The sequence below is a fragment of the Typha angustifolia genome, chromosome 7, assembly GCF_048772165.1.
Source record: "Typha angustifolia cultivar Huaian chromosome 7, ASM4877216v1, whole genome shotgun sequence".
Taxonomy (NCBI): Eukaryota; Viridiplantae; Streptophyta; class Magnoliopsida; order Poales; family Typhaceae; genus Typha; species Typha angustifolia.
In genome coordinates this window covers 4,506,286-4,528,267 of record NC_133245.1, presented here as the reverse complement: position 1 = coordinate 4,528,267, position 21,982 = coordinate 4,506,286, and the positions used below count along the sequence as shown (strand labels likewise).

Here is a 21,982-nt window from a genome sequence, read left to right as displayed (position 1 = left end):
TGGTTACAATCAGATTAAGTTTTTCCTTTTTCCCCAAAGAGAAGTAGATAATTATTAATCAGTGTGAAAAATATATTCGCAATATGATATTCTTTTTTTAAGTATTTAATTGATTAAGTTTTATAAATTAAAGTTGAAGGAGGCCCTTTAGATTTTTGGCTCAATCATTCCTTTATTATAATAATATTATGTAGTATTATAACTATATAATAGATACATATAACACACTATATAATTTACTCTATTAATAATTACCATTTTCTCTATTATATTATACTGTTGCATCTGCCACAAAAAACATTTTAGTAATCAACATCATTGTTGTAAAGTATGGCATGGAAGGGCCAATTAGCACAAGCAAATGATAGCATTGGCTAGCATAATTAACTTTTCCTGGTGCACTTAATTAGAAGAAAGTAGCTGTCTCTAATCAAAATGATTGCTTGTGGGAAAGAAATATAAAGGCAATGCCAATTCCTCATGCGATTGATATGCCCCTTAGCATGCGGAACACACTTATGTTACCTTTTCTTCTTCTTCTTTTTCCCAGTGCCTATTATCCCATCAAACTTGATTTCTTTTGCACTCCATGCCTTTGGATGCTAACTATTGAGGAGAAACTTGGAGCTAATATTTTTGACCCAATGAGTCTATTGTTTGTCTCTCTTCATTAAGAGACAAAAGATAGTCATGCGTGTGGGCCCTAATAGGATGCAGATTTGAGCAAAACCCACTTGCCAACTATTCCAGGAGGCTTATTTCTAGACCTGTTGTTTTACTTCTTTTACTTGCTTAAAAGAAATAAAAACCTATTCGGACCGAGTTATGGTTGTATATATAATAAGTGCTGTTGTATGTTTTAAAATATTATAATTAGCACTGATAGGTTTAAAAAACCTCATTGATTATCTATGAAGAATATTATAATTATTGTATTATTTTTAAAATTTTCAGTGGCAAAGATAATATTAAAAAAAAGACAGAAAAATTTAACGCCGTTGCCGGGGATCGAACCCGGGTCACCCGCGTGACAGGCGGGAATACTCACCACTATACTACAACGACTTGTTGCTATATGCAAATAAAACAAATATAACATTAAAATATTTCTTTCTTTTTTTTTTTTTTCTTCTTATGGGCTTTATAAAAAGGTGATACGTAGATGCGCATGAAATGAATGTAGGAGAGAGAATATTTATTAGAAGTAATGGGGGCATTAGGGAAAATATTGGCATTGTTGAAAGTGAAAGATTAGACATCTCGATGCTAATATTAAATACCTCATCATGCACAAAGGCAACACAAATACGCAGATGATTGGATAAGCTTGAGGTGTTGGGACCCGACATTGCGTGAATGCTTTGACCAGTCAAAAATCAAAATGAGAAAAGTTGTCTAAAATCCTCCTAGTTTTTGACTAAATTATATATATATATATATATTATATATATGAGTCTAGTACGCTGCATTTTGAAATCGCTCTCCTAGTAAGATATAATCAGCAATTTATAAATATTTTAAAATTACTTAAAAATTTTGTCAATTTTGAAATAAAAAATTGTATAAATCACTGAACCAGAAAATATTTTTATATGAAAAAAATATTCCCTAAACTTAGGTAATTTTTTGAATAGTTTTAAAATTTTTGAAATTTTTATATAAGCCCTTAACCCAGTTAGACACTTTGATAATTAAGGCAGTATGGCTTTCAACCCTAATCAATTCTAGAGGAGTCAAAATAACCGACTCGCTCTTGTTCCACTTGGCTTGGCTTGGCTTGAGCTAAGCCGAACTTAAATAAATTTATGGGGTTTGCTTAGGCTCGACTCAATAAGCTTAGCTCAAAATATTATTTATTGATATAATATATATTATATCTAAATATATCTATAACTTTGATCCAAAGATAACCACGACTTAAAAATAGGTTAGTTTTAGACTCGGGCTCGGCTTGAGTATAATATGCTCAATTCAAGCTCAGGCTTAGCTTAGACTCGATTTGACTTTGGCTCAAGCAGCCTTGAACTAGAGCTGGCTAACTCTAATTAACTCTTTTATACCTCTAATCAATAGGAATAACTATAAGAAGGCATCGTAGTAGGCTCAAGCCTTAATTTGTTAAGGAGAAACTTCGACCACACCGACCGAATTTATTATCTTGATGTGGCCCTTTTGAGAATGTGGTTAGAAATCCACAATAGAGTCCTAGAAGGACTAAAGAATATTTCACTAGTTATGATAAAAATTTAACTTGATAGCAATCAGGCGAGAGATATTCATACAAGTGTCGATCATAAAGTCTTCCAAATTTTCTCTACGGAAATGGGTTTGGTGAGATCATCATCGAAGAGGATCTCAAGTGACGATAAGAGAAATAGGTAGATATAATATTTGATAGTTTTTAAATAATTTTTTAAAATTTATATAAGGGTATAATAGTTTATTTTAATAGATTTAAGTTATATATTAATTATGATTAGTTTGATTTAATAGATGGAATGGTATTTTGAAACACCGCAGAATAATTTCGGCGACTATTACGATATGAATAATAATATGTTATAGTTTAGGGGTCAAAATGAAATTAACCTAAAATAATTCTCGCCACTAGATCGGGGAATCTTCTTCCTCCTTTTGGTGTAGGCTCACACCACTCCCATCTGCTTCCTCTTCACTTCTCTTTCCTTCTCCTCTCCTCTCCCAGCAGGCCAGCATAAAGGATTTGAATGTGAGCTCGCCCTCCGAACTGTTTTCGGTTCAATTGGCGCTTCCGATCTCGACGCTCGCATGGCTTTTCTCCGATCCTACGTAAGTTTTCTTTAATTCCACGACGCTTGACCAAATTGTGGCCGGCGATCCTTGTACTGTTATACATTTAAGATCTCTTGTGGCCAGATCTACGAACACCATTTGGTTGCGTCTCTTTAAATCTCAGGATCTTATTGCATGTTGGTCGTTTTCTTAGGGTTGTGAATTCTCCTATTATTTATTCTGTTTCCAGTGGATTAAGTTCTTATTTTGGCCTCATATTTGTGCAAAGAATTTTGAGGTGCTTCAGGATGTAGCTAACACAGTAGGATTAGATTATCCTACTATGTATGATGAGTGTGATTAATAAATTACTAATATACATGCTATCTTGTATATATTTGTCGATTTTTCTTGGAAATTATAAATAAAGTCAAAGGTAGTTGAGCGCGCATATTATTAAGTTCTAGATGACAATGCCATCAAAATAGGTTCTTGACTTTGTCACGTAAGTTCTAAGATTTCGATTTACACGTTCCCTATTATTTAGTAGGTATATTAACTGGCTGGGTATTGGTCATGCATATCCAGAGCTGTTGTCAATTGTCATTCCAACAAGACAGAGTACTTTATATCAAAAAGGGGTAATATGGCAGCCATTGCATCAAGATTTTCAGAGTAATGTAGGAATAAAATCTCTGAAAGCCTTATTAACTTTTTTAACTGAGACATTGCACAATCACCTATTACTTTGAAGCTGGATCATTAAATTGTGCATTATATTGCCTTACTGCTTAGAGAGAAGAGAAATGCTAAGTTTTTCAGAATGTTGGATTTGTTCTTACTCTCTTAAAGAAAATTCATTTGTCCCAGCAGTCTCTTATTGTTTAAAAATTAGCTCTTGAAACTGTCTCTACTGATAGTTGCCTGTATCTTCTCTTCCTCCTTTCATGGAACTGTTTCTACGAATAATTGTCACTTGTCCTCTCGCCCTTTGGTACAGATATTAGGGTTATCCATACTAAAGTATGGGAAATTGTTTCTCATGGAGCTCCTTACGTTCAATGAAGTTCCTCCAGTTTTCATTATTTTAGAACCTACTGGTTAACATAAAAGCAAGTAGAAGGTCACCATCGTACACAGAATAACTGGTCTGAGGTCTCTATTTTGCTTATTCTTAAACATGTTGATCATATGTCTTTGAACGGGATGAATTCAAGAAAATTTTACACGTTTTCTAAAGTCCTCCCAGAAAAAAATTAGAAATGCTTGTGCATGTATATTTAGTCATTTACATGTTGCCCATGCCTCAGATACTCATGTCTGCATCTGTGTAACAATCATTCTAGAATTTTGGTGTTATCTTTAATGAACCTAGTGCTCCTATGAAGATAAGATATTTATTTCTTCGAGTTACTTTATCACTAGTGTTTATATCAAATATGTTTGTATTGGAACTGAAGGGTTAGTGAATCAGGTGCCTTTTGGCCCATTTCTTACTTTTTTTATTTCTAGATGGATTAGGGAACAGGGACCCTAGTGCTTGCTTCAGAAAGGAGCTCAGCTATTTACCTTTCTTGCATGGCAACCAAGAATTCTCTAAAACAAAGAATCTGCTGGGTGCTGTCTCATTTTTTTTTATCGATGTCTTTTGTTGCACGCAACATGAATTTTATGAATGAGCTTTGTAGTCTTGAGATGAACGTAACACCTGAAAAGCGCTCACCAATCTAGTTTATTGAGTAAAATCTCAAGATTTTGATAGTCAAATGTCTCTACAACAGATGTATCTTTATACGCTGCTGGAGCTTTTTTTTGGGGGGGGGGGGGGGGGGAATTGATGACATTTTCTCAGCATTGTTTTTCAACTTGACTTTTTCAATATGGCTCCTATTGAATAGCGTAACTACTTTGTACTTATTGGTTGTCTTTTATGACCTTGTCAATTTATATCTTAGATTGGATGATGCAACTTATAAGTTCTTAGAAACTCATGTAATGGATATATGATTGTCTCTTAAATGGAATCAGATTTGCTACATATCTCGACCTCTGGCATCTTATGGTGGTCCAGTCATATCATTCCATGAGAAAATATTTCTCATTGCGAAATCACTTTATCTGTTAATTTCCATAAGAGCAATCTTTCAGAATGTTAATGGTTTTCCCTTTCTTTCAGTCAACTGCATCCTCAGGGATGGGTGTTGCTGAGGATTGTAAAGAAATATTCTTGGAACTTCAGAGGAAGAAGACACACCGTTATGTAATTTTCAAAATTGATGAAAAGCGAAAGCAGGTTATTGTGGAGAAGACTGGTGGTGCGGCTGAGAGCTATGATGATTTTATGACTTCTCTCCCTGAGAATGATTGCCGATATGCCATCTATGATTTTGATTTTGTTACTGAGGAGAACTGTCAGAAAAGCAAGATTTTTTTCATTGCCTGGTGAGTTTCGTTGGTATCTTTCTCTTTAACAAGTTGTGTCATTGTACCTGCAGAGTTTGGCCAGGCTAATTTTGATGACATATTTAAACCTTAGTATATGCTATCAGTCAGCAAGCTTTTCCCTGAGACCCTATGGCCAGTTGGGATAGGCCGCAGGACATGAAAAACTTTCCGTCAGACTCTTGGCTTTCGTTATTGAGGAAGACCTGCTTTTAGCACTCCTTTTTTGTTTTGATCCGTACTGTCAGACCTTGCTCCAGTGCATTAGAAAAGCAGTCCAAACTTATCATTTGTAAGATGATAACCCTTTCTTGGAGTCCTTTTCAGGCAGTGCTCTTGTATTTCCTTGCAACGACCTAGCAAATTTATGATTTCTGCTTTGAAATGCTTTTTACTGTTGTCTTTCTCCTTTTCTTTAGTACATAATATTTTACATTTTCACTGCATATGTCGAATATGTTATGCATCAGGTCACCTTCTGTCTCACGTATCCGAGCTAAGATGTTGTATGCTACTTCCAAGGATCGATTCAGGCGAGAACTGGATGGTGTTCACTATGAGATTCAGGCAACCGACCCCTCAGAGCTGGACCTTGAGGTTCTCAGAGACCGTGCACACTAAATTCGGTTTTCCAAAGGGGCGCACAATCTACCTTGGGACTGAACTTATCAGTGGTGCCCTCTACAAAATAGTGGTCATGAAAAGACCATCAGATCTTAATAGCTATATGCAACTTGGTTATGCTGCTTGAATATATTGATAAAGTGCTGTTGGAAGTTGTCATATACACTTGGTTATGCTGCTTGAGTATATATATATATATATATATATATATGTAAGGTTCTGCTTGGATGCAGCACTATGACAATCGATTAACTTACTACTATTGTGTTGTGGTTACTCCTTTGCTACATTGTGCATATTCTGAATTGCAGCACTGGTAATAGATGTTAAACCTATGATAATGGGAGTTTTACATCTCCAGGAAAGGTTGTTCATTCTCTTAATCAACCCACTTCTGTTTGTTCTCCAGGAAACACTGTAAATCTTTTAGTTATCGACATAAATTTTGGCACTTGATCAAGGGCTTGCAACCAGGAGATCGCCGGTAAATGCATTGTCAATAATAAAGATGCAGTTTGTGAGGATTGGAATCTCCACAGGATTTATTATGAACATGCAGAAATGCTTCATCTTTTAAACGCAAATATGTTATTCATGTGGGGAATAAGTAGATGATCACATTCTTTATGTCTTATTGTGAGCTTTGCATTCAACTGCTCAAATGTCTTAGCATGCAAACGGTTTGTTTCGTTCGTCAAACAGGAATTTAAAATTGGAGCTTATCCAGCTCTCCTTCACAAAGTACTCCTACTTTGAATTGACTTGGGAAAAACACACCAACTCTTTGTACCCTGCATTTCGCTGTTATCCTTGTCAACACGTTTAGCCTTCCGGATTTCATCAAATAAAAGAATAGTTTAATTACATCTAGACTTCTAAATTATACCACATTTTTATTTCTAAATTATTAGCATATTTTCAGCAACTATCTAATATCAAGAAAAACTCCAGCATTGTTAGGTTGACCAAATTTTCATCCACGCAGTGTGCTATTAGAACACGAAGTCAATTAGTCATGCCGCATATACTCTTTTCATCTCTATCCATGTATGAAGTCGAATATATCTGCATTTGACTATCTTACATTTGGGTTAAGTCTAATAAATATTAATGGTGAGACAGTGATCTTAATCCGTCGTTATAATCATTTATTCAAATTGGAAGAGAAGCGCCTCACTTTATAATTCCTGGCCCACGCTACTTAATTGATCTTTGAGGTTTAAATGCCATGCATGCATTCGTTGAAATTTCTCTTTCATCCACAGCTAGTGTTAAGACTGCCCAGAAATATAATTAAAGAGCACAGCAATATTTGTCTAATAATATTTCAGTAATCCCCATTTTAGGACTAATTAAGGTGGTTCAAGTTAAGCTTGCGAGCATTTTCTCCTCTCTAAAACTTAGCTCGGTTCGGATTCATCTTAACTTAACTTGGATTTGATTCAAACCCGACTCGAAAATAAACTTGATGAGGCTGGATAGCTAAGCTGATTTTGAAATTAGCACAATTCTAGCTCATTTAGAACTAGACATAATGCTCAATTTAAGTTATGTATTTAATATATTATATACTAAATATAGTTTGGGATCATTCGATTTTTAATATTTAACGCAAATATATTAATAAAATCTATCTCGTAGTTCTATCTTCCTAATATTTACAAAGTCATCCATTTTAAACTAATTAGGAAATTAGATGTCTACCTTTGTGGAATTCGTACACCCAATTATGCCTGAATCTAACATCTTAATATCTCGGACATAAATTGGTGTACAAACTGCATATTTTCTACATATTTTTTTATTATTATAAAATATAAATAATATACATTAAAGATACGCCCACGAGACCAATCTTATTATCACTAAGAATATTTTGCTTGGATAATTTCTTCTGTGGCTTTTGCAATTTAATTGTATTTAGTTTTTTAATTTATAATAACAAATTTTAATGTGTATTGTAAATATAAATATAATAAAAAAAATATGCAACGATTATAAAAAATATATGCACATAATTGTATATGCTAAATTAAAAAATTAAATACAGTTTAATTACAAAAGGCCCCCAGGTTCGACTCTAATAATTATATGACTCTAATAATTATAGATAAAGGTGTTAACTATTATAATAATCCAAAACAAATACTCCACCTCTTTTATATTTTTGCTAAATATAGTTTTTGGGGAGTTTTTTTTTATCAAACTAGTCCTCTTTTATATATTTTATTTAGCTAAATAGATTTCACTTCAAACTTAATACCAAAATGGGTACGAGACGTTATAGCCCTAGGTTAACGTTTTACCTTTTTAAGTAAAAATACTAAAAAAAATATTTTATAAAATACCAACCCTTCAGCGTTTTATATTTAAAAAACACTACAGAGTTGAGTATTTTATTTTAAAAAAATAATATAAATTATAAAATAATTTTGTGTCTTCGCGATAATATATTTTATGACGAAAATAGACAACGGAGCACAAAATTATATCATTATAAAAAATAATATTTTCATTATATTTTTAATAATAAAATACTTAATTTTTCAGCAATCATATGTATCATTATTTTATAGTAAATCGTGAAAATATTTAATATTTTTTAAACAACAAATGTTGATTAGATCAGCGTTTTACTGTTTGCCTGGTATTTTATTTAGTGCTGCAGTGAAACAGAACACTTTTAATATTAAGCATGGGTCATTAATCATTTGCGTAAAGAAAAATAAATAATAATAATAAATAATAGGTATAGTTTGGTCAAAAACTAAAGTGACACCAAGTGATCCAAACTTCGTACCAAATATATATACAATAAATGGGTTTGAATGATTTAAAAAGAGACGTGTAAGGGTGGGGGCTTGGAGTGAAGACAAGCTTTGCATTAATGGGGGAGTTGTTAGGATGTTGAAACTAGGGAGGAGTGGAAGTCCCACTTGACTGGGTCTCAATTTAATGCCTCACTAGGTGTTCATGGAATTATGGAATTATGTACAAGATTAGTGCTAGGCATGATGCACGCTGTGACGTAATATCTTGCATGGTACGACTAAGAATCTAAGAATATATTTTATTAAACATAATTCAATCTTAATAATAAAATAAAATTATATTTTACCCCCTTCTAACTAATAAGAAACCGTTAATTATTTTTTTTACTGCGAAAAAAGTTGTAGAGGATTAGATATTAGTACAATAAAGATACGGAAAATATACTCTTTTACATCGGGAATTTGACCGAATTATTTTAAATGTATTGAAAATTTTATATAATACCTTATAATTTTATTTCTAATGAGTATTTTCTTTTAAATTGGACTTTTGGCGTACCTAAATAAAATAGAAAAAGTAACAATTTTAATTTGAATATAATTGTAACTTGATGGGAGAAGAAGGTGTATATCACGAGAGAATTATAGGGGCCGACGACGGAGGCGACAAGAGACAGGGGTTTTAACTCCGCCAAATTCAGCAACGAGGGCTTTTTCTATCTGGCGGTGTAGCTGGGAGAAGACGCTATTCTTACAGATTTCGTTAAACGAAAGGTAAAGTTAGACTGAGGTAAAGTCAATTTAGACACAATCATAAAATAATGAAATATATTTTTTTCTCAATAATAATATAATATATTAAAGATAGTAGGTTGTAATAAAGCTATATTTATCTACTAAAACGTGGATATAGTATCATATTAAGTCAATCACTTTGCTTATGGATCTAATTTATGAGTTCAATTCCTCGTAGTCTTTTATGTTGACATTCATTAATTTTTCAATCTAATACTATATGCGTACGGTTTAAACTCATTGTGATCCATTTTTTAAAAATATTGACTCGCTCCTCTAAGGACTCATAATTTATTAAAATAAATATTCAAAATATCACAATATCTATCTTTACAAAAGCATAGAGAATGTTATATTTTTGATAATATAAAGATTAAAATATACATAAATGCCCCCCTTTGGTTATAAATACCTCTCCTATGTACGAACCAATATTCACCTCGGAGATTACTGCAGTATTTTAGAGAGAAGGATTAAAGAAAAAGAAGAAGATTAGAAGATGGATTAGAAATTTGTATAGAGAAAGGGAAGGTAGGTGAGACCACTATTTAAGATTTGCATTTATGATGGATGTTTTGCTTAGCTTTGGGGAAAGATAGAAACACCGAGAGTGACAATTTAATGCACAAAGAGAAACTAGACTTTAATTAAGTCAACATAAATTAGGTGTAGGTGTATTAAAATCCAACTTGGAACTTATTGCCTTTGGACTTTTGATCTTACATACATACATACATATATATATCATGTACGTGTACTCATAAATAGTTCATAATGTTGGCCCATGCATTATCCTCTACATTTTATAACTCTATTTTACTTTTATGATATCATAAATGCAAATTGGACCAAAGAGCTTTCACAGTGATGCACACGAACTCGATCCAATTAATACTAGTCGCCCAACTGCTGCTTACTTATAATATTATCTTCTTCTCCCACTAGTTTTATGAAGAAAATAAAGTTATTAAATTAATTTTATTTTAGATAATAAATGCTATTCAAATTGTTATGCATATAAAGTCCAATTGTAATTCTAATATTTAGTTTATATCATATTAAAGATAGTTATTACGTTACTATTTTAGATTACAGTTAATCATTAAAGCCTACAATCTCATAATATATTATGAAATAAATACTATAACAATTTAGCAAAGAAGGTACTTAGCGTCAAAATATCCCCGTAGTACTATGATGTCTGCCTTTAGAGTATATTTGACATCACCAACGTCTTGAGATTGCTTAGTTTACTCCCACTTACGCATGTCCAGACTCTATCGAACATAAATAATTTAATCACATATTAATGACTGAAGAGAGGAGGAGATGAATAATCCAACTTGATCTCTAATTAAACACTTTATTTTCCCCCCTTCAACTTCGTCTTAAATGAGGAGATGGTGGATGCAGCTATCTATACGAGAGTAATGGAGGAAGATAACTAGGCAATGGTTAGGGGGGTAATTAAGAGTCCATAATTGCCGTGATTAAAGTTGTCTCGTCAATGGAGTTGCACTAATTATTAATTATCCCACCACCACTCGTTAATTAATCAGTCCTCTTTCACATTTCTTCAAGTGGACCAAAAATATCAAATGGTGTGCATTAATTTCACACGCTCAAAGGAGTTATGGAGACAATTATAATATTGGAATATTTAAATTCAAAGTCTAAATTTCTTTTTTAATTTCATAGATTTAGGTAGAATTAAGGTTAGGTAGTTATTTCAAACCTAGCAACTATATATATATATATATATATGATGACAAGAAGTATAACCAAAGAATTTGTAATGAAGCATTAATTGGTGGCTCGATTAGTCAACACAAAGAAACATTCTATATGGATACTTTCACTCTAGGTTTCGAACTAAGAAGGTGAGAATTACGAGGGACTTGTTAAAAGGCACGATATATAATATTATTATTATAATAAACTCGTTTTTTATAATTAATTAATCATACATAAGTAATTTAAAACAAAGTTTAGAAAAAACATATATATATATATATATATATATATATATATATATAGTGGGTGTATTATAGAAAATATAAATATTGGAATAGATGACTATGACTTTTTAATTTCACATGAACATCTCGTTTATGAGATAGTGATTTCACTTGACAAGAATTGGTAACAAGTAACCCTTAACGATTAGAACGAAATCGTTTAACCATTCAACTAACTCATATATATATTTAATGTTATTCTATCGAAAATTGCTGACTCAGCATTGTTTCTTTTATACGACACGTCGACATCCATGAGAAAATAAGTTTTTAAGGAATAATTACATCTAAATCTTTCTAAGCTATCATCTTTTAATTCTTTTTAAAAATAAGGGTAATTTATTTAGTCTTTATCTTATTTCTTATTATGAGCATATCAGATATAAAATTAACTGCAAATTAACCCAATAAAATTACTAATTTACTGAAGCCCCCCTCCCCCGGAGATGATCGATCCGTTGTGGAGTTCCGGGGACCACCAAATCCAGAGGACGTAGGGCGACCGCAGAAACGTACCAGATGCTGTGCACCAGCGTTATATGTAACACTCACAGGAGTAAGGGTCAAGTTGGGGAGGGTGGGGTCCCCTTCATCCCCCGCCCCACCCCCACCCCCCAACCAAAGAAAATAATAATAATAATAATAATAATAATAATAATAATAAAGGGAAAAGAGAGAGGAGCATTTAATGCTGTCCTTGGCCGTCTCCTCCCAATCCCTTTCCCTCTCCTTCTCCCCCTCCTAACGGATTCCAATTCAATCATTTAATACGCTTTGTCTCGTGCCATCGAAATCTTTTACTCCCATCTTTATCAACTCCACCCTCCATTAATTAACTCGTAGCTACAAAACCCATCTTGCCACTTGACACATCTTATTTATATATATCTCTACTTCTCTTCTCCTTTTCCAAACCCACCTACTACTCTTTTCTTTTAGATTGCCATTGCCTTACTCTTTCTTTCTTCGTTGTTTATGACCACAGAAGTGGTGAGTTTTATGGCACGAATTATGAGTGGGTATATAGAGGAAGGGGAAGAAGGGGAAGAAGGGAAAGGGGAGAGGAGAGATCTCGTGACCCGAGACCTCCTCGGGGGATGCACGGTCTTGGATACTAAACACTTGGATCTCGAGTTGGGCGTCTCCTCGTCGGGCTTGGAGAAGAGACGTAATTTAATGGTAAATTCTCTTCTCTTCTCTTGTGTTTTCTCCTTAAAACCTTCTCAAATCTCCCCATTACCACTCAAGTTTAAGAACGGAAATGGGTTTCAAACTTTTTTAGGTGGTGTCGAATTGTTTTTGATAAAATATATGAGTAAATACTCTTTTTTTTTTTTTTTTAATAATAATATTTCGAAGACGAGTATATATAATATATTATGCACTGCTCTCTTGCGTGCTTTGCTCCACAGTCCGGTAAGATGTACCTCCAGAAGCACGACCTTAACCCGTCTCCTGCGTCCGAGGCCGCTCATCTACCCCAACACTGCCCAATCTCAAAGCCCACGTGTCCGTCGGCGCCTGCGCCCTCGTACTACCAGAGCGTGTGCACCATCGAGAAGGTCAAGTCCGCGCTGGCGCGGGTGGAGCGCGAATCGCAAAGCAAGCAGGCCGAGCGATCGGAGGGCTCCCTCTCCCCCTCCCCCTCCCCCTCCCCCTCGCCCTCCTCGTCGTCCGTCACGTGCTCGTCCACCAAGCGGCGTGGATCGCAAGACGGGGTGGAGATGGGGGACGCCTGCGATTCCTGCGGCAGCCTGATGGCCGCCGCGTGTCCCAGTTGCCTCCTCTACGTGCTGATACCGAAGGAGAACCCCCGCTGCCCGCGGTGTGACTCGCACGTGCCGACTCTGGTGCTGAAGAAGAAGAAGAAGAAGCAGCCTCGAATTGACCTAAATGCGACCAGAGATTTCTTTTGAGGAGATGGTGTGAATATAGAAAGTAATGGGCTTAATTCGATAAGACCCAATACTCACACAGTTTCATGATTATGATCATCATTTGTACACTAATTTAATTTGGTTTAAGTTATAGATGGCATCGCTTTTGGTGATGTTTTTGTTACTTTGTATTCAAAACAGTTCATGTAATTTATTATTGTTCTCATTTTTGTTGGATTTCACTTAATTAAGTTAGTTTAGATTAACCTCCATGATGTGTTGTGTGACTTACTTAGCTAATAAATTATTTATGAGTATTTTTACTTATATCACTTAGTGAAAGGATTTTCTTTTTCATATTTACAAGAGTGTTCTTGTTTAAAAAAGGTTTGAATTTCGGTGTTCTTTAAACTTTAAAATTTAAAGCTATGATTATTGATTTTCTTGAGGATGACATTATTGTGGTGTTCTTTGTACAAATTCTCTTGATAGTGAATTTCGTTTCATGCCCCGTGATTTTTTCCTTTAAGAACGGTTTTACACATAAATCTTGTGTTTTAGCTTTCTGTGATGCTGTTAATTACATATCTATCTTAATTAACATCATTGTTTAGCTTTTATTGTTATAGATCTCTTGAGTGGGAAAGAAAGCTCCTTTCCAATAATTTTACACTCCACACGACTCTTTCCAGAATTTTAATTTTAGTAAAATGATTACTCTTTTTTTCATGTATTACTATATATTGATAAAATATATGAGTAAAATAGTTGGTAAATATCAAAACGAAGGTCTTTAAAAAAAATAATTAGAATACTAAATATAAAAACTAACTATAGATCGTTTAATAATTTAAAGATTTGAAAGTAGTTGATGAGCTAACAAAAATAGGTCCTAGATTTAACTCCAATTTTTGGGGCTTTCATCTATTCATGTTCACTCGATGGGGTTAATGTACAGTATTAAGAATTGTCATCATGTAAACAGATGGCATGTGGTCCATCAGGCCACCTGCATGCAGTCTATATATTATCACGGATGCTACTGTAACCAACGTAATATACGTGTGATGGCCTCATTCATGCGACAATAATGTCATACATCATACATGCATGGCTTAAACCATTCATATCCAAAGGACACCTGCCATCTAGATTCTATCTCACTCCATCCTCCTAAACACTGAAGAAAATCTAAACTTTAAGATTTTTATATGACCTTTTAGTGTGTGGGAAATTGATAGAAATGGAGCCAGATTGAGTTTGATCGAGTTGTGTCGGTAAAAATAAATTTAATTTAGAAAAAAAATAAAGTTTTTTGTCGTGGGGCATTCAAACGCAATGGACCGTGTTTGAACACACTATGCGAACGCCTGTAGGCGTTCACAAATACAGAGAACGGAAAATTCACGTTCGAACGGTCTCAAACGCGTCCGAACGTACCACAGCGAAAACACTTTATTTTTAGAGTTTTATTTGTATTGTTTGAGTCCAAGGGATAGCCTCTAAGTATTAGAGTGCACACTAGTTAAGTTATATTATAAAATTATAATTTCTTCTCTCTCTATCTCTCCTTCTTCTTGCCCTAATTTCTCATCGTCCCCTAACCTTCATTGATTAGATTTTTTTTCTTGTCTGTCGAGGCCCTACTTCTTCTATGAGCAACCTCTTCTTCCTTTTCATCCTATTCCCATTTCTCATCGCAATTATCCCCATCCACATATCTTCTCCTCTCATTCCATCACTATCAAGATCTCCCTTCAATCCAAATAGCGAACTCATATCCGTATCGGTCTGCAGAATTACTCTCTTTTTCAACTTGTTTTGGATAGAATAATCGTTGTTTTCGCACAGTAAAGAAGATTTAATAGCTTATGTGTTCTTCTTCTCCTTCAACGATTGTCATATGATGTAGTACTGACAGTAGACATGAAAGACGTACATTTTGATCAGAAACAAATCAGATTGGATTTCGCCAAAGTTTGCACAGCATGGTATTATTCACTCCTGTGATCAATAGTCTAGACATTGTCTGCTCTTATTCAGACAAAGATTAGCCTGCAACTAAAAGTCATTCGGGTTTTGGTTGTCGAAAATTGGACATGGCTACTTAATATTGTAACTGATATCCTTATCTGTTACTCATAGATTGCCCATCTATCGATCGATTTGGCAACTAGATAATGAAAACAGACAGTTGGACAAAGCTGTATGTAGTTTCTTGGATCATGTCAGAGAAGTCCCTTGTAATTGCTCTGAAATAAGTTGAGAGGAAATCAATCTCAAAACCCTGCAAGATGGCTGATGAATTAATTAGATGTCACCATTCCATTTCTACTGATAGATTTCAATAGCAGAATCATTACAGTTTGTCAAATCTTTGATCACATAAATAAAGGTTTCTACTTCTTCTTTTTTTCCTTTTCATCATCCTTTTCAGAAATTCTGAAAAATAACTGAACAAAAAAAACAAGTGCAAATCCTGGAAAAATTCACTTGCCAAGTAAAAGATCGACAAATTGGATGCCAAAATAAGCCAGTATACAACATCCAAAGACTAAGGTACATACTCTATTGTAACCATGAACATAGTTAGTTCCCAAGCATAGGAGCAAGACTTAATAGTACAAAATAGCAGAGATTGTTACTAATACAAACCTCTCCAAACGGCGAAAAAAATCTCTCTCCCCATCTCGCTCTCGTATCATCTTCCATGCCTCCAATGCTAGCTTGGTCAGCTTAGTACATCAAGATAGGCAGTAAGAGGAGTAGGGAACATCACATATCTACACTTGGTCCTTGTTATCATATGAACAACCACGCGGAAATGTTCAACAGTACATGGAATCCTCAAGATCCCTTGCTGATCATATCCAAACTCCAGCGCCGCCAGCTCCAAGAACACGAAGAAATACGGGTGTTGGAGCACCTTGGTGTGCACTAAAATCCTCTCAGTGTTCTTCCCCTTGCCAACAAGCATAGGAACGTGCCCTCGAGGAACGGAATGCTTCTTTCCCATCCTTACTTGATAATTCTATCTTCTAGATGGATGAAATTAAAGTCTGATGCTGTATTTATATTATATCTATATGTGTGACCTCCCTCATATAATAGCGCAAACGCAGATGAAGACGGATACACGCATTATTTGACAGCGAAAGATAAAGAAGAACAAAGAGAAGCAGTTTAACCAAAACAAGGGGTGGTTTAGCTTAAATAATATACGTGAGCAGCTATATTATTAGTCACAAAATTGCAAGATTCTAGCATAATTCTCTGAGCTATTGATCATATACTAATTATTCATTCATTTACTCTTCGAGAATAGAATTAGTGTTGCCAACCATGCTAATTCTATTATTATGTCAAGGGTTCGCGGAAGGGATATGCTTTTCGAGATCTCTTCCTTGCTATAGAAATATTAAGCTGGATGACATTGTTGATAAAGACCTATGTGTATTATATAACTATAAAAACTATCACAAATGCATCCAAATTTTCTTGCATTAGTTGATCTCGGAAGCATTACAATGGGCTTAAAACCAGCTTGAATGTCTTTTTTTATTGCATGTTATAGCTATCATATAAGCTAGCTCTTGAATTTCTTGCTGCTGTATCAACTGTAATTACCAACTCTTTCTCTGTTACTATCTGAACATATCTCCTCTAGTACAATTCAACTTTGTTTTCCATCCAACCATACTCGTACTACTCTAATCTACCACAGGGGGAGTATCTTATTAATCACTAGCTAGTTTGTTTGGACTGCAAGATAGATGCTTACATGGGCAATGATGGTGCTTAAGATTTTATACTGTCAAGTAGTATGGCATAAATTATTGTCGGCGCCTAGTTTCTTTTAGATCCAATTGTTAGCTTTTTTTTTTTGTATAATAGTAGATGATTATAATTCTACATCATGTCATTTTCCCAATTCTTTTCTAGAACATAATAATACCACATAATCTCCACAATTGGATGCAATGATTCCAACTTGATCATCACTGATTAAAAGTTGCTATTTTTCTGTCACTTTTGTTGTGATTTAATTGGTTGGCTTACTATCCCCTAACTATCTTATCTATAGATGATATGCTACAAACGGCTTATATTGTTTGTTGTTAGAGTTGCTTTTGAGTATGTGGAGATAAGAAGAAGACCGTTTATGGAATGATTTCCTTGTTCACTTGTATTAAAAATAGTGATGAGCTAATCAAAAGATATTAGATCATAGGAATAGTAATTTAACACTTGGCATCTATTACTTCCTAGAAACAAGGGTTATATAGGGAATTTATCCCCTAAACATAGAGATTATCTCAGACTTATCCATAATACATTGCTTGTTTTTATAATTCATTTTTTTTGTATTTTTAATTCCTACTTTTCTTGAGATATAGCTTATGTCTAAGGGTTTAATCTAGCTGAGCTTCAGATCCAGCTAAGCTTGAAAATTAATCTTCGAGCCTAAAACCAAAACATCAAACTTAGATTAATTTCTAACTTGAGATAAGCAGATTCAAGCTTATTTTTCAAGTCTGAATTAGGCTTGCATTGAATCTTAGATAGTCTAGAGTTTTAAATCAAACATATAACCACATTAAAATATTCTATATATTTATATATATTATTGGGTCGAATTTGATCGAGTCTATTTGTGCTTAGGCTTAATTTAAAATTAAATTCAAGCATGATCTAATAATAATAATAATAATAATAATAAACCCAATAACAGAAGTAGAATTAAAAAAAATTCTAAAGTTGCGTCTCCAACTTTGATGTCTCAGGTGAACCCAAATCTACCACCACGTCTATAAATGAGCTAATTAATTAATAGTTAGCCTATCTTTGTATACCAAGGGAAGTATTGGTAATTTCAAAATATGTAATTAATTCGATATTTTATTTAAAAAAATATTGTATTTTTATTTTCTCCCGTGGGCGTAAACAAATTGTCTCTATGTGCCCTTGTCTTTCTTTTAGATATCATATCACTAAGGTTTAATACTATTTTTTGTCATCAATTCTTATGGTTATCAGTATACATGGGATGCCTATTAATATGGGGTAAAGAACTAGGGGTGTATATGAGAGCCTGAGTGAGCATACTCTGGCTGCCTTAGCTCGAAATTAATTTTGGAGCTTAAAATATTATTTAGACTCTCTGTCGGACTAAGCTTAAGATAAGTCTATTTTCAAGCTAAGCTAAATCGAATCGAATCTGAGTTGTAGTCGAATCTAAACCTAAAATAAGCATATTTTCAAGCAATTCTAAATTACATCGGAGCCTAAGCGAAACCTATAGAACCCTATCGATATATTTATATATAAAGTCGAGCCAGATAAAATTGGGCTCGAAATTAATGTCAAGCCCAACATATTACTTTAGGTTCGGCTCAATAAGTCTTTTTTATGTTGCTTAAGCCGCTGTGTATTTTTTTTTTAAAGAAAATATGTAGATTGATTGTATTACAAACTAAACAATAATTAAAGTAGTTATCTAAACAAGCACTCAGGCATAATAATACAGAGGAGATAGAACAAATGTTCTAGAAGCAAGCTTCCTACTTGGCCAGCTGGCAGCACTACGTGAAGAATAACATGAGTCTTGACAAATTGAGTACTCTAGAAAGAGTAAACTAAGATAGGAATTCAGGCTCATGACGGAGTTCAATGACATTAACAAAAATCATTTGAAAATTCCTGAGAAACCATATCTAGAACTAAAAGCAAAGAAAAAGAAAGGGTGGCCGAATCTACCTAATACATCTTTCATACAACCTCGTAGGGCAATTAACCTTAGAAAAGGAAACAACCCTACAAATAACATCTAAATCTTGGATGACATGAAATGGTATTTCCCTTCCCTTTCATTATTCCACTGTGAACAATGATATGCCAAAAGATGTACATCCACCCATAGTCATTAAAAAAAGAGAGGAAAAGCTAAGGGATTACATGAAAGCTACTAAATTTAGCCTTAGATATAACACTGACCACCTGCCTGAAATGATCAGTGTCACAAGGGATTCGAAGAATACCTTCAGACCTGTGCCCTAACTCATCTGCAGCCATGTCAAGCAACACCGCCATGCATGGATCACTAAAGACCTTAACATGTATGAGGAATCTCTCCCTGGCCGTCGCATCTTTTCCGACGAGTATCGGCACGTAGCCTCTCGGGACATGGTCGCCGGAGGAGTTCATGATCAGTCTCTTGTAGTTGTAGGGCATGGCTTCCTTCCCCTTCTTACACATTACTCCCTTTCCTTTTGCATGGAATTAATAAAGGTGGCCATTCATATTGGAAGGTGTAATTTTTTTTATGGCTTTGTCTACATATATATCTATATATATAGCAAACGTAGGGCTTCATTTCTATGGATAGTCTTCGTAAGGAATAGGAATTGTGTGAATAAACTACTGGGAATTTTGGACCCCAAGAGTTACAATATACCTCCAGACTAGTAGGTGCTTGGATTACATGTAGGTTTCCAATGGTCTGGAAATAAAAATGTCTAGTATTTGAACAAGTTTTATAAGGATTATACGAAGAATCTCAAAAAGAAAAACAAGTTGTTAACTTATGATTCTGGGGCGAGAGGGAGAAATCTTCTTCCCCTTTCATTTTATTTTATTATTTTATTTCTTTCCTTTCCCATCATTAAAAAATCTTAGCTCCGTCTTAACCATCCAAAAGTGATTCAAACTAGGAGATTTAGACTTTTTGGGTGACGAGTATTAAGAAGATAGTTAACCAGGTTAAGAATGGAATTGATTAATTCATGACCAATTCATTGATGACCATGTCAAGCATTGGTTCTGACTTCAAATCTGAATACTTTTTTTTGTTTGTAGTGATTGGATCTTCAACCTCACAGGTTAGGGACATTGAGTCACAATCACATGAAGTAATACATTGCAGGTTACAACTGAGTAAAATCTTACAGCTATAGTCATTGGTAAAGACAAACAGTCTGTAAGTCTATCTTGCTACTGTCATAGTAATTTTCGTGATTGGTTTAATCCTGAATAAGTTTCGTGCTTTTTAACCTAACATGTAGGACTTGTTCTATGTAAAATTCATTGTATTTATGATTGTTTATTTTTTTTTTTTTTTTTACTATTATGCATTAATTTATTATTTTAGAGAAACATCAATCATCAAATTAAATTTTAATTCACACGCTAATTTATGTGCCAATTCTTCCATGATATCTATCTCATCAATTTATTTTATATTAAATTAAAATATTTTAAAATATTTTTTATTTTAATTTTAACTTTAAATCACATTAAAGATAATTATTACTTTTTTTTTTCTAAAATACTAGTGAACATAGGAATAATTATTATTAGAATAAATATCTTATATTAGTAATAATTAATAAGGATTGCTATTTATATTTCAACTATATTTCATATGCGAACGAGACCTGCAATTTTTGTTGTTCTTCTCCGCTAGAGCATAATACTAACAAGGCTCTTCAGTACCTAAATATTAAATAACGGACCAATAATCTATATATTAAAATATATTTAAAATTGTATCATTCAAAATTTCACAATTTTTCAGTAAGCTAATATATCTATCATTCACAGTCTGCTAAATTGATAACTGGAATCTCGATGCGAAGTTATGATAGAATTTCAAGGAGCAATTGGTCGCCAGAGAAAATTAATGTGCTGTATTATATTACAGTATTTTCTTTTTCCTGCATTAAAGGTTGCTACTGAGGACCTGTTATTGCCATCCATGACTCAGTCTTAAGCTAAATCCCTTTCAGTCAGAAAACTTTATTACTCCTTGAATGTTCGTAAGAAACTTTCAGGCTCTCTCAGCCGGAAAAATGGACAAAGAGATCGAATTCATTTATTGTTGTTCTAATCAGGCATCATATATCAACATTCAACAGTCATCGTCACTCACAGTTGCTGACGATTACTGTGTCTAATAATTTCTTTATCAGTAACAGTTACTAGTCCTCGTAAACGCATGAAGTGGGCCAGAATAAAGTTGCAGGCGGCTGGAAAATAATAAGATGATGAACTACCTCTATATGTCCATTGATTGCTATACTATAGAGTTCCTGAACAAGAACGCCACTCATAAAGTACTTCAAACGTTTGAGTGTAAGTTATAGGCTGGACAACGAGTGGCGTACGTAGACCGTAATGCGTCCTCGAAATAATTTCCTTGTTTTTATCCTAAAAACAGAAGACAGACAGATAGATTGATTGATAGATAAATAGATAGATGATATCTTATCGAGCTGAGAGTTTGACGTCTTACTGACGTTCATAGTTAGAATCACTCTAAATTGAGATCTCTCGTCTCAAATATCTCCTGGCTCTCCTAGAATCACAATACGTGGAAGGAAATTAATTTTATTCGATAAGAATAGCATTGCTCTTATAGGTTATCTACTATGAATGAAAAACAAGCTTTGAAAATAAAACGCATACTATAAATAAAAGTAAATTTCTGCAGCTATGGTGAAGATTCAAACGATGAAACTTGCAAATGAATATAATATACACATGTAAGAAAATTTCTGCAGCAATCCAAGTATTTTTCAATTGAGAGATGAACACAAAATTAACTAGGCTTAAAATCCTTATATTGAATAGTAGAGTTGTTTCTATCCTCCATGTGCAAAATTAAACTAATGTTTCTTTCTTTAATTAGATCTCTTCTTCGGCTTTA

The 21,982-nt window shown here is 33.9% G+C and overlaps 2 protein-coding genes and 1 non-coding gene across 3 annotated transcripts; 2 read left to right on the top strand and 1 right to left on the bottom strand.

Annotated features, from left to right (window-relative positions):
* Window positions 1-993: 993 nt before the first annotated feature.
* On the bottom strand, window positions 994-1,065 carry TRNAD-GUC (transfer RNA aspartic acid (anticodon GUC)). Its single transcript has one exon. It is a non-coding gene; the product is annotated as a tRNA-Asp (tRNA).
* Window positions 1,066-2,619: 1,554 nt separating this feature from the next.
* On the top strand, window positions 2,620-6,177 carry LOC140763986 (actin-depolymerizing factor 11). The gene is made up of 3 exons (XM_073102387.1): window positions 2,620-2,808; window positions 4,928-5,193; window positions 5,664-6,177. The coding sequence occupies exons 1-3, from the start codon at window positions 2,788-2,790 to the stop codon at window positions 5,812-5,814; spliced, it is 438 nt and encodes a 145-aa protein (XP_072958488.1). The 5' UTR covers window positions 2,620-2,787; the 3' UTR covers window positions 5,815-6,177.
* A 6,021-nt stretch (window positions 6,178-12,198) lies between these two features.
* On the top strand, window positions 12,199-13,506 carry LOC140763151 (uncharacterized). Its single transcript, XM_073101215.1, has 2 exons — window positions 12,199-12,580; window positions 12,814-13,506. The coding sequence occupies exons 1-2, from the start codon at window positions 12,377-12,379 to the stop codon at window positions 13,315-13,317; spliced, it is 708 nt and encodes a 235-aa protein (XP_072957316.1). The 5' UTR covers window positions 12,199-12,376; the 3' UTR covers window positions 13,318-13,506.
* Window positions 13,507-21,982: the final 8,476 nt, after the last annotated feature.